At 33.6% G+C, this 14728-nt stretch overlaps 2 protein-coding genes across 3 annotated transcripts in view; one reads left to right on the top strand and one right to left on the bottom strand.

Annotated features, from left to right (window-relative positions):
* Window positions 1-13281, bottom strand: part of LOC126879431 (elongation of very long chain fatty acids protein-like) — a 37983-nt gene extending 24702 nt beyond the window's left edge. The window contains exon 1 of the mRNA XM_050642444.1: window positions 13106-13281. Within this exon, the coding sequence (XP_050498401.1) occupies window positions 13106-13154 (49 nt within the window). The 5' untranslated portion in view covers window positions 13155-13281. The remainder of the gene's footprint in view (window positions 1-13105) is intronic.
* The window catches only part of LOC126879427 (oxysterol-binding protein-related protein 9), a 378474-nt gene that overhangs the window by 152483 nt on the left and 211263 nt on the right, over window positions 1-14728 (top strand). The gene's annotated exons all lie outside the window — the stretch shown is intronic.

Here is a 14728-nt window from a genome sequence, read left to right as displayed (position 1 = left end):
ATGACAAGGGGGTTTTTGGGGTCGCTGATCACGAATCCGGGGTCCGCTACCTTCTCTCACGTCTAGCTCGTCATTTTAAGGTCAAATCAAGATAAATCGACACAATCGCTTTGAAAAAGTATATTAGGGGTTTTTGGGGTCGCTGATCACAAAACTTGGGTCCGTTGAGCTCTACCGCGTCAAGTAAAGGTCATTTTAAGGTGAAATCAGTTTTGTGATCAGCGACCCCAAAAAACCCCTAATATACATTTTCAGAGCGATTATGTCCATTCATCTTGATTCGACCTTGAAATGACCTTGAGCTAGACGTGAGAGAGATCAGAGGACCGCGGATTCATGATCAGCGACCCCAAAAACCCCCTAATATACTTTTTCAGAGCGACTGTCGATTTATCTTGATTTGACCTTGAAATGACCTTTATCTGATGTGATAGAGATCAACGGACCTCGGATTCGTGATCAGCGACCCCAAAAACCCCCTTGTCATATGGTTTCGTCAAATAGTCCACAATTTTTTTTTTTTTTTGTAAACCTGTGTTATTTTAAGGCGTGTAAACTACTAATATGGGTAAAATTTGGTTTTGATTGGTTAAATAATTTATGCTTTAGAATATAATATCATATTTCAACCCGTAAAAACCACCCTTACGCTCGGTTAATAAAAATAATTAGTTAAAGTAGACTTTAAATTTTAAGTTGGTACCTTTATCAATGCAATTCATATGGGTAAATGTCAACGTTTAAGTGAACTTTAGTTAATGTTCACTTTAAGTTGATTATGAAACCGGTTGTTAATAACATTGCAATTTTTATAAGTAGATTTAATAGAATCCAGAAAAAAAAAGTGGAATTAAAGAATTACAAAAACATTTATTTACACAAAAATACGAATTTACAAATATGTACAAATACAAATACAAATAGATTTTTAGTCATCTTCCAGTATACGATCCGGTTCTGTGGTATTATACATACATTGAAAATGCTCTATAAGCGGACTATTCGATTTTTCGAAAAAAAAAATTCGTTTTATAAACGCAACTCCTTCATTTTTGGCGATAAAAAGTATTTTCAAAAATAATTTTGTAGAATTTTTGAAGTGCTATAAGACTATGTAAATTAAATTCCGTAAGATCCCTTAGTTTTGAATTGGGGTGGGTTTAAAGGGCTCGAATAAGGGGGTGTTTGTTCGGAAATGGAGGTTTTAAATAGCTATATCTCGCTAACTATTTCCTGTAATGAAAATCTGCAAAAAGAAATTTTAGTTATTAAAAAGGCTACATTTTAGTAGTCTAACATTTTTTTCGTATCTCCAGTATTTTCGGAGATATTTTGAAGAAAAAGGTGAAAAATAGGAAATTGCAAAAAATCAGTTTTTCTTTAAACTCCAATTTATCTAAAAGTATGCCTTTTAAATAGGTCAAACTTCTTGGGTGTATTGATAATACAAATTTAAAAGGAATTACAGAAAGCTCAAGACCAATTTTTAATTAGATGGGTAGTTAGGGGGTTGTTTTCGCTGTTTTTTCGTAGAGAAAAGCAGGTACCGACCTTTTTTTGATCATAAGTCGCTCAATTATTATGCTAGAAACTTTGTATTATTTTTTTTGCTAAAGGTCTAATTATATACTTGAAAAAAGATTATCTAAGTTTCCCTCGAAAAATGCACAGTTTTCCCATTATGGCTTTGAATATTTCAAATTATGCATTTGACGAAAACACCCAACCTTCAACATGCCGTATCTCAGTTTGTATTGGTCGTAAAAATATTATAGAAAAATAATTTGGTTTGTGTTACTAATAGACACAATTTTGATATCTACAGTTTTTTTATTAAATGCATATTTTTCGACTTATTCTTAAAAAACCCTCTAAAAAAGTCGATTTTTTCATCGAAAAACTGTTACTTTCAACCGCGAATAACTCGAAAAATATTAGTTTTACGAAAAAAACGTAAAAGACATTTTTTCTTAGAATCACCTCCTACATGGTTAAAATGTAATAAAAAATTCCCACCCCCGAGATGGGGTGGCAACCACCCCCAAGGTTTTGGCGTACAGAGGTAGGATATAGAAAATTATCCTTGGACTATCCCCTACCTTCTGTGAAAATTTCAAGTAAATCCATGCTGGACGAAAAAATTGCGAGCCAAAATGCTTCATTTGCTGACCTACATACCTAGGCCACATACTGAGAGATAATAAGTACAGCGGAATATATATGAAATATGTTTAAAAAAAATTAAAAAAATAATAAAAAAATGAAAAGAAAATTTAAAAAAAAATAAAAAAAATGATTAAATTAAAAAAAAATCTACTATCTAAAATAGTCTAATAACAAAAAAAAATTTTAAGAAAAAAAAATTACTAAGAGGATTTAAACCTGCGAGGAGTTGAACCGGGTTGACATCTTAACATATTTTCAATATGGCCTCATAGATCAGAATTGTTGGATACATTCCTGAATATTATAAACGATCAAGAAGAGACAATAAAATTTACAATGGAAAAGGAATACAATAACACTTTGCCTTTCCTCGATGTTTTAGTCTCAAAGAAGGATACTGGATATGAGACACAAGTGTATAGAAAACCAACACACACCAACAGATATCTCAATTACAAATCAAATCACAACATCAACGTTAAAAAGGGAATCATTAAATCCTTATATGATAGAGCCAAAATTACTTGTTCTAACGAAAATTCATTTTTAGAAGAAAAACAATTGTTAACATCTGTTTTATTAAAAAATGATTATCCTTTATCGTTTATAAATAAGGAATTGACAAGATTAGATCGAATGGAACAGAACAACTTAGAACGGGATCCTACAACATTCACAAGAAATAATACGAGGAAAATAACAATACCATATATAAAAGGACTATCCGAGAAACTTAAAACGATAGGAAATAAATTCAACATTTCAACAACATTCAAAACAACAAACACATTGAGATCTATTCTATCTAAAACTAAACCTAACAATGAACAAGAAAGAACAAAGAATTGCATTTATAGAATACCTTGTGAATGCGAACAATTTTATTTAGGTGAAACATCAAGACCCTTAAGGCCGGCCGTTGTATGAAAGAGAGGTCCCCAAGTCGCAGTGCAACAGAGAGAAAATATTCTTTCCCGAGAGATGCTGCCTCTATCGGAGAAATAACGCAATAGATATCTAAGCGAAGCCGCGGACTCCAGACTTTATAGTCAACTGATAGTTTAGTTTCAGTACAGATTGGTATGCAGGTGCGGTCTCGCTAAGATGACTCGAAATCGTTTTATATATGAGGTGCGAACTTTTCATTTTCTAGGAGGTTTAAGGACGGGGTCTCGCTGAAAATTTTACTCGGATAAATACTGTGCTCGTATCTCGTGGTAAAATCTAAACCAAAAGTATTGGAAAAATCTATTTCGCATATTGGTTCATCATAGTTTGTTACCTACTTCTCATGTCCCAATATTATAAAATTATACCAGGGAAGAACAATTATATCACTCAAATTTGTCTAATTGTCTAATTTAGAATGAAAATGTAATTAATGTTTAGAACATTTAATGAAAGCTTATAACCAAGGATGGTACTAAAGATGAGCAATTTGGTCCGTCGGTCTGCCTGACCGCGAATATAACTCCTCCGTCACTGTACCAGGTAGAATAGCGAATGAGGTGTCGAATGAAAGCCTATAATCCAAGGATGGTACTAAAGCTGATAAATTTGACCAAGGCTGTCTGTCCATCTGTCCGCCCGACCGCGAATGTAACTACTCCGTCATTATGCCAGGTAGAATGACAAATGAGGTGTCGAATGAATGGTTATAATCCAACGATGGTACTAAAGATAAGCAATTTGGTCCGTCGGTCTGCCTGACCGCGAATATAACTCCTCCGTCACTGTACCAGGTAGAATGACAAATAAGGTTTCGAATGAAAGCTTATAACCGAGGATGGTACTAAAGATGAAAAATTTGACCAAGGCTCTCGGTCCATTTGTCCGTCCGACCGCGAATGTAACTTCTCCGTCATTATGCCAGGGAAAATGACAAATGAGGTTTCAAATGAACGATTATAATCCAACGATGGTACTAAAGTTGAGCAATTTGGTCCGTCGGTCTGCCTGACCGCGAATATAACTCCTCCGTCACTGTACCAGGTAGAATGACCAATAAGGTGTCGAATGAAAGCTTATAACCAAGGATGGTACTAAAGATTAGAAATTTGACCAAGGCTGCCTGTCCATCTGTCCGTCCGACCGCAAATGTAACTTCTCTCTGTCATTATGCCAGGGAAAATGACAAATGAGGTTTCGAATGAACGATTATAATCTAACGATGGTACTAAAGATGAGAAATTTGGTCCGTCGGTCTGCCTGATCGCGAATATAACTCCTCCGTTACTGTACCAGGTAGAATGACAAATGAGGTGTCGAATGAAAGCTTATAATCTAAGGATGGTACTCAAGATGAGCAATTTGACCAAGGCTGTCTGTCCGTCGGTCCGTCCGACCGCGAATATAACTCTTCCGTCACTATACCAGGTTGAATGACAAATGAGGTGTCGAATGAAAGCTTATAATCCAAGGATGGTACTAAAGGTGAGAAATTTGACCAAGGCCTTCCGGTTTTACAAATGGGACCGGAAATACCTACTGTTTTAAAGTCACCGGAATAGTGGATAACTTGGAAAACATCGACATTATTCGACGAACCTTCGCAAGGCGAGAACAAATATATACTTCCGGTTTCATGAGTGTCTTTCCGTCTGTCCTCCTACATACAACTCCTCCGTATTAATACAGATTTGATGACAAATAATGAGGTTTCGAATAAAAGATTATAACACAAGGATGGTATTAAAGATGAGTAATTTAACATCGGACTTCAGTTTTAGAGTTGCAACCGCAAGTATCTGTTTTAAAGTGACTCAAAGTATGATATGAATGTAAATGAATATGATCCAAAATTAGTAAAATCGTATATGAATCGACGCAAAGTTACACGAAGAGTTAAAATATCGACTTCCAGTTCTACTTTCGATTACTTTGGATGAAAACCTAGGACTTACGAAGTCCAATTACTTGTTAACACATGCTCTTGTGAACATGAACGGAAAGAAATAACACGAGTAGCGTTCATCAGCAAATCATCAACGGCTGATAGCAAAACTCTACGAAACTTTATAGTCTAAGATCCGAATATAGGTCGACCTGCACCCATCTGCTTTCCGGATGAGACATTTTTTTATTAAATTTCATACATAGACAAAAACGACTTGCATGGCTTGCCTATCAAATTCGTGTCATAGCTATCCTTAAGGTGGGGTGAGCTTAGAGTTTGAAATAAATATTTCAAGCATATTTTTTTGAATTTTTTTTGAACTTATAATAGAATTCTTAAAATCCCATGAACTGATCGGGTCACAAATGAGGAGGTCCTTACAGAAGAATGGGGAAAAACCGAGAAGTATTAACCACCATCAAATCTCAAAAGTTGGAATACTTTGGACACATTATGCGAAATGAATCCAGATATGCCCTCCTACAAGCCATTCTGCAAGGAAAAATATTTGGAAAGCGAGGTCCAGGAAGAAGAAGAACATCCTGGTTAAAGAACCTCAGAACCTGGTTCAACTCAACATATGTGAAGCTTTCCTGCATTGCTGCAGATAAAATAAAGATGCCATGCCATGGTGATCGCCAACATTCGTCACGGACAGGCACAGCAAGAAGAAGAGGATAGAATTATTTTATTTTTAAATTAAATAAGCATATTCACTATAATCGTTGATTGATATATTGGACGGCCTCTAATATCTCAATCAACGCTATAATTCAATGAATTAAAAAAAAATAAGGAAAAATATTAAAAAATAAGCCAACGCTCAGTGAATCATGTGAAACGAAAAGATCAAAAATATTTTATTAGCTTTATGAGTATTATTAGTTTATCGAGCATAACTCTGTCGAGTTTTTTCAGTTATAACGATTTTTGACTTTTTGGTATTACTCAGAAGTCAAAACAACCAAATTTTTGCTCACGAATGGGTGAAAATCAACATATTTATTATAATAAAAAATAAGCATAAACAAAAAAAATTGTATGTGCAATTTGTATGCACGTTAAAAATTCGGTTAAAATTCACATTCTTATTCCAGTCAAAACACAATAATTAACAAGTCGCTGATGTGGCATTTCGATCATCGACCGAGAAACACATTAAATTTTTATTACTGGTGTTGATAACGTGAACGGTATCAAATTCACATTCACATCGTGGGCAGCTGTATTGATTTTAAATAATAAAAAATGTGGCAGAGTCTCGAAGAGTTATAACGCCATTGATGATGATGTTGACCAAATACTTTTGAAATTACAAAAATGAATAGGTTTTTTTGTATTACAATCAAGATTATCGTTTTCAGGACAAGCAATTATCATCACAAATAGGATGTTTTGAACAGGGTTATTCAAAGCAGAGTGCTGCATGCACGATTTTTGAAAGAACTCACAATTGGAATTCGATATTTGGTAATCGAAATTACAATTCATGCTTAAATTTAATTGCTAATCACTATTTTCGTACCAAAAACCGGTTTAATGGCGATTGCTATAATAGCCCTATCTATACCTATAACCCATCTGCACACTAATGGAACGCAGATTCAGATAGAGCGCGTTAAACAGTCTTGCTACCTGGGAACTATTATAAATAATGAGGAGTAGAGCAAAAAAGTTGAAAATGGTGGAGGTATTTAGCATCAACGGTTCTCCTTTAAAATCAATATGACGGCTAACCCTTCAGCGGAATTCAGTCGCAATTTTAAATTTACACCACTATTGACCTCCCCTAAAGGTTAGAATTATAAAATTTGGGGCAGCTCGGAAACAAGATTCAATTCAATAATTATGCTCCCCACCCCTTTTTAATATATTCCCGCTAACTCGGAAAATATCAACCGCACGAAAAAAATTGTCAAAAAGAAATAATTGTAGGAAATCATATTTGAAACAATTTTAAATATTCGTAAAAAAAATTAAAGAGATCAAAATTCAAAATTATGTAAAAGTTAATTCTATCTACTAAGTTCTATTTTTGTATTATAGGTACCTACATTTTTGTCGTAAAACTCATAATTAACGAGACAATTCAATAGTTATGCTCTAACTCTAACCTCTAACTGTCACTATTTCCCCCCATAACTTGGAAAATATCGACATCATAAAATAGTTATTTTCCTAACTACTGCGGAAAGTGATAATTTCACGCACGAGACGCCGTTGACCCGAACGACGCGATAGCGGAGTTCGGGCAGGCATTCGAGTGCGAGGAACACACTTTCCGCACGAGTTAGGAATAATATTTATTCTAGGGCCGTACGTTTGGAAAAAGCCACAAAAAATAGAGTTATATCAATTTTTATTTAGAAGTGAAAATACACAAATCAATTATTTGACAAGGTTGTCAAAAACAAACTTTCAATATTAGTTTATTGCATGTATTATAATATATTATAATGCAATATTACAAGGTATTTTACTTTCCCGCACGTCGTGCGTGAAAGTGGAACTTTCGGAAACGAAATGCGTGCGTGAATCTTTAGTACCATGGTTGGATTATAACCGTTCACTGTACACTCGTCACCTCATCTGTCATTCTGCCTGGCATAATGACGGGGTAGTTACATTCGCGGTCGGACGGACCGATGGACAGACAGCCTTGGTCTAATTTCTCATCTTTAGTACCATCCTTGGATTATAAGCTTTCATTTGACACCTCATTTGTCATTCTACCTGGTACAGTGACGGAGGAGTTATATTCGCGGTCAGGCACACCGACGGATCAAATTTCTCATCTTTAGTACCATCGTTGGATTATAACCATTCATTCCACACCTCATTTGTCATTCTACCTGGCATATTGACGGAGTAGTTACATTCGCGGTCGGACGGACCGATGGACAGACAGCCTTGGTCTAATTTCTCATCTTTAGTACCATCCTTGGATTATAAGCTTTCATTCGACACCTTATTTGTCATTCTACCTGGTACAGTGATGGAGGAGTTATATTCGTGGTCAAGCAGACCGACGGACCAAATTGCTCATCTGTAGTACCATTGTTGGATTATAACCGTTCATTCGACCCCTCATGTGTCATTCTACCTGGCATAATGACGGAGTAGTTATATGCGCGGTCGGACGTACCGACGGACAGACAGTCTAAATTTCTCATCTTTAGTACCATCCTTGGATTATAAGCATTCATTTGACAACTTTATTCGGCAAAAATATTTCTTGGGGATTTTTTGTCCGGGATTTTTTGCGGGGATATTTTGTCAAAAAAAAATTGTGGGGATTATCTGTCCGGGATTTTTTGTGGGGATTATTTGTCCGGGGATTATTTGTCCGGGGATTATTTGTGGGGATTATTTGTGAGGATTATTTGTGGGGATTTTTTGTCCTTGGATTTTTTGTCCGGGGATAATTTGTGGGGATTTTTTGTCCGGGATTATTTGTCCGGACCCCTAATAAACTCATATTTGTCAAGTACCGAAATTTCCTAAGGAAAGTTTCAAACGGGCCATTACGCTCCTGAATTTTTGATGTTTATTTAATTTTTTTCGTAGCGCCATCTTATACATAATTGCTACATTAACAGAGCTTAGATTCTTACAGATTCCTATACTTTTTGTGTATTATATGTACAAGATTTACTTTTCACATGCCAATTTCTATTAATTCCAGAAATTTATTTTAAAAGTACACCACGCAAAAAGTACTTTATTAATTCACATTTTTTTAACGTTACATCCTTCCGTTACATATAGGCTAGTGCTAAACGGACTTTTATCATGAAATTCATTTAAATACTTGAGTAATTTAGATATAAACGCTCTTATATTTATTGAGAAAAAAGCAAAACTTTCACATTTTTTTATAAACAATACACAACAGGTAGGGTAGCAAAAATATGGCTGTAATTAGCGAGATATATTGTTAGTAGGTTAAGCATTTTTCGGTATACATATATGCTCTAGATTATGAGTGGTGTACTTTATAAAGGTGATGGGATCGCCTATACTTGTAACATTACCAATGGCCGGCCTTAAACGTTAGAATAAGTGAACATCAGTCTTATATTAAAAACAGAGAATTTGATAGATCTCAGATATGTCAACACACATGGGATAATGAACATAGAGTTCAGTGGAGAGATTCAAGTATAGTCCTGAAAGAATCAGATAGTAAAAAGAGAAAAATCAAAGAAGCGGCTCTAATTATGCTAAATGAAACAAATTGTGTCGCAAATTCCTCGGTAGAATGCAGTAGGATGTGGTTACCCATACTGAAAGAGGAAGTCAATAGAAAGAAAATACCACGATTAGTAAGTCAATAATATATCGAGTTAGTACAAATTTTATATTTTAGTATTACTTATTGTATATCTATGTAATATTAATATTATTTATAATTTAAACATATTAAAGTCAGAATTTGATATTAGTTTTTGAAGGTAGATTAAATGTAAGACCAAATACTTACGATGTCGGGATAGTATCACGAGGTTTTTTCCTGGTTTTCCCTCGTGATTTACTATGGAATCTCTAACGCGAGAATTTTACTGTCATCGTTGCATTTGGTTGTCTTTTTAAAGACAGATCACATGCTATGATTTTTTTTGCGACGGATATTCTTGAGTTGGGATTGATTTCATGTAATCGAATGAACTATCTTTTAGTAAAGTCGTCCCAGGAACGCAACTCATAAATATTGGCGATATCATTTTAAAGTCTTCTACTTTAAAATGTATAATATACGTCTGAATTGCCAATATAAATGAGTCAGATTAAATAAATTATTAGAAGAATTTTTTTACTTAGCAACAACATGTTTGTTTTATTTTAATAGTATTTTGTATTTTGACAACGAAACCCGATTTGGGCTTCGAAACGTTAATAAATTCATTTTTTAGTAAAATTGTGGCTTATTTCCCATAAAAAATACGTAATCTTATCGTAGTGACAAAAGAAAAAAAAACAAAACACAAAACAAAAAGAAAACTAAAAATAAATTTAAAAAAAAATACAAAAAATAATGCATTTATTTTAATATTACCATTAATATTTTTATTTGTAAAATATGTACACTATGTGGTCTTGATAAACATTAAGTAGTACAGGGTGAGGCAAATAAAGGGCCTATTAGAAATATCTCGAGAACTAAAGGCAACAGAATCATGAAAATTTAAATAATGGGGTTTTGAAGGGTCATCTGTTTAATGAAAATATTTTCATCTATTTGCTACTTCCGTTTATACCGGAAGTTGCTTATAACTTCGATTTTTTAAATGGGACACCCTGTATATTTTTATATTGTTGGATTCTATTCGATGTTTTCTTTCTTAAAATATGAGGTTTTGTAATGTTATACAGGGTATTTTAAAAGATAATTACGTTTTTTTATTAATTTCGTAGCAACATTCACACCCTGTAGAATTGTAGTAGTTTGACATCTAAAACTCTACTTACGTTCAAATGATTTTTAATATAGTCTACTATTGTTAAGAATCGTTACTATAGCTAAATTTTTAATTTGAGTATACAGGGTTGGTCGAAACTCGGAATGAGCATTTTCTGAGTTTTCTTAAACACCCTGTATTTTAGTATTGTAATAAAATGATATTTTATGGTACTTTTTTATTTCTTAAGCATTCCCTATACCTAACTGCTTTAATTTGTGCTTAATTGTTAATCGCACCAACAATCTTAACTACGTAGGTATTTTGATAGCTAAACCATTATTGGTAATTTTAAGGATCAGTCTGGATTAATATGTATTTATTTCTGAAAAATTATTTGTGATTGAATATTTTCACGGCCAACCTAATGAAATTTTACGTATTTTTTGTTGCAATTAATGTTTAGCTTGAATCACCAATAACTCAGAAATTAAAGAAGTTAGGTATAGGGAATACTTATAAAATAAAAAAGTACCATGAAATATCATTTCATTACAATACTAAAATACAGGGTGTTCCATTTAAGAAAACTGAGAAAAGATTCATTCCGAGTTTCGACCAACCCTGTATACTAAAATTTTAAAATTAGCTATACTAATGATTCTTAATAATAGTAGACTATATTAAAAATCACTTGAACGTAAGCAGAGCTTTTAATGTCAAACTATTAAAATTCTACAGGGTGTGAATGTTGCTACGAAATTAATATAAGAACGTAAATATCTCTTAAAATACCGTGCATAATATTACAAAACCTTATATTTTAAGAAAGAAGATATTGAGGAGAATCCAAAAATGTAAAAATATATAGGGTGCCCCATTTAAAAAAACGAAGTTATAAGCAACTTCCGGTATAACCGGAAGTTGCAAAGAGATGAAAATATTTTTATTTAATAGATCATCCTTTAAAACCCCTTTATTCCAATTTTCATGCTTCTGTTGCCTTTAGTTCTCGAGATACTTCTAATAGGCCAGTTATCTGCCTCACCCTATATAATATATTTATAATATTTATTAACATAGTATGTACATTAGCTGTAATAAGTAGGTAAATAAGAAGTAAAAAAATTGTAATATTATTATAATAACCATGTTTCACTAATTGGCAATATTTTTAATACATTTACTTTTGATTGAGACTGACTGAATGACTATAGTCCAAGCCAAAAAAAAGTATGTACCAATATGCTCCACTAATAGTGAAAGGAAAGATCGACGGAAAAGGAGGACTAGGAAGGAAAATACTTTTGTGGCTAAAAAACATCCGACAATGGACAGAGCTAAAATTTGAACTGAGATAGTTATAGATAAGAAATCTGTGAAAGTATTATCCAAATTGGAGACAGTCGTACTGAAAAACTACCGATAAAACGTGGAGTACGACAAGGTTGTGTTTATCGCCCACCCTTTTTAATCTGTACTCTGAAGAAATCTTTAGAGAGGCTTTGGATGACAGAGAAAAGGGAGTAAGGCTAGGCGGAGAAGTAATCAACAAAATTAGATACGCTGACGATACAGCCATTCTTGCTGAAAATTTACAAGATCTTCAGACACTACTAAATCTAGTCAGTGAAGCAAGTTATCGGAGAGGCCTTAAAATCAACATTTCAAAAACAAAGTGGATGGTAGTTGGAAAGATTAATATAGATCAGGGTCAGCTTTCTCTTGATGGAGAGGAGTTAGAACGGGTGAATCATTTCAAGTACCTTGGCAGCTGGTTAAATGTAAATTGTGACTCTGATGAAGAGATAATAACTGGGATCGAAATATCACGGAAGGCTTTTATGACCTGGAAACCAGTTTTATGTAACAGAAACCTGTCGATGAATATTCGATCCTGAAGTGTTACGTGTGGTCTATCTTATTGTATGGTTGTGAGACATGGACGTAAAAAACCACAATGCTAAACAAAATAGAAGCATTCGAATTGTGGTGTTATCGACGAATCCTAAAGATATCGTGGGTTTCGCACACTTCCAATGAAGATGTTCTTCAAATGATGAATTCAGAACGTCTGCTCATAAGCATCATAAAGAGGAGAAAAACAGAATACTTCGGCCATATAGTTCGAGGACCTAAATACCATCTGCTTCGCCTTATAATACAAGGAAAAGTGGAGGGAAAGAGATGGATTGGTCGAAAGAAACTTTCATGGCTGCGTAATATTGGACAATGGTGTGGCTGCACAGTAAAAGAATGATTTCGCGCAGCAGCCGATAGAGAGAGGTTTCAGGAAATTGTAAACATAATGACGGCCAATGTCTGAATACAGACACGGCACCTAAAGAAGAAGATTAAACAAGTATTAAAAAGGTATTAAGAAAGTATTAAAAAGTACAAAAACATTTTATGCTAACAATAATGATAGTATGATCAGTATATTATAAAGTGTCTTGTAAGATGAAGTGAAACAAATTGTGGGAAGTGATTTTAAATATGTCCTAAGATTAATCCAAAAATCCCGTGAATTAATAGGTACAATTTAGTCTCGTAAGTAGGAAAAATTTTCCGTAATTCATATGTTGTAAATTAATACTACCAAAATTTTACAAATTTCCAAAAAAAAGTTAAATATGTTACCTACCAGAATGTTTTTCCATAAGTTCTCCATAGTTCCTAGTAAGGTACTCCATTTTGAACGACTGCTGTGACTGTCAATTGGTTTTTTTGTGTTCGATTTTATATTGGCAATAAAACAATTAGTAAACAACGAGGGTACCTGTTTTTACGGTCTAGAGATTATGTTTGCAACAATAATTACAAGTTGTTTTTCAGCTCCAGTTTTTGTTATAATTTTTTTCAATATGTTTAGTTATGTCTCATACACTGCTCACGGCGGTTGGGGGAAAATTTTTAGTCCATTTACTTACGGTTTTTGCTCCGGATTTTAAAGAACCGCTTGGATTGACATGAAATTTGGCATACGCATAGCTAACATGTCCAAGAATAAAAGTGACATTATTGTGCCGATGTGTCCTTTTGGCCTGGCGGTGAGTACCACCCCTTCTCGGGGTGAAAAAATATACATCCAGGATAAGTCCAAAAATGGATAAATAGTCGAGGAAATGAAGCATTTTGGCTCGCAATTTTTTGGTCCAGCATGGATTTACTTGAAATTTTCACAGAAGGTAGGGAATAGTCTAAGGATCATTTTCTATATCATGCCGCTGTACGCTAAAACCTTGGGGGTGGTTGCCACCCCATCTCGGGGCGGGAATTTTTTATTACATTTTAACCATGTACATCGATGTAAAAAGTAATTCTAAGAAAAAAATGTCTTTTACATTTTCTTCATAAAACTAATATTTTTCGAGTTATTCGCGCTTGAAAGTAACAGTTTTTAAATGAAAAAATCGACTTTTTTAGAGGGTTTTTTGAGAATACCTCGAAAAATATGCATTTAATCAAAAAAACTGTAAATATCAAAATTGTATCTTTTAGTAACACAAACCAAATTCTTTTTCTGTAATATCTTTGAGACCAATACAAACCGACATACGGCATGTTAAAAGTTAGATTTTTTCGTCAAATGCATAATTTGAAATATTCGAAGTAAAAGCATATTTGAAGTAAAATAACGGAAAAACTTTGCATTTTTCGAGGAAAACTTAAATAATCTTTTTTCAACTATACAGTTAGGCCTTTCAAAAAATAATAATAGAAAGTTTTTAGCCTGAAAATTAAGCGACTTATGATCAAAAAAAGGTCGGTACCTGCTTTTCTCTATGAAAAAATCAGTGAAAACAACCCCCTAACTACCCTCCTAATTAAAAATTATTCTTCACCTTTCTGTAACTCCTTTTACATTTGTATTGTCAATACACCCAAGAAGTTTGACCCATTTAAAAGGCCTAATTTTAGAAAAATTGGAGTTTAAAAAAAATAAATTTTTTGGAATTTCCCATTTTTCACCTTTTACTTCAAAATATCTTCGAAAATACTGGAGATACGAAAAAAATGATAAACTACTAAATTGTAGCTTTTTTAATAACTAAAATTCTTTTGTACATAGATTTTCATTAGAGTGAACAGTTAGCGAGATATAGCTGTTTAAAACTTCTATTTACGAGCAAACACCCCCTTATTCGAGCCCTTTAAACCCACCCTAATTAAAAACTAAGGGATCTTACGGAATTTAGTTTACACAGTCTTATAACTCTTCAGAATTCTACAAAGTCGTTTTTGAAAAAACTTTTTATCGCCAAAA

Source organism: Diabrotica virgifera, chromosome 2 (genome assembly GCF_917563875.1).
Source record: "Diabrotica virgifera virgifera chromosome 2, PGI_DIABVI_V3a".
Lineage (NCBI taxonomy): Eukaryota > Metazoa > Arthropoda > Insecta > Coleoptera > Chrysomelidae > Diabrotica > Diabrotica virgifera.
This window is presented reverse-complemented; position numbering and strand designations above follow the sequence as displayed.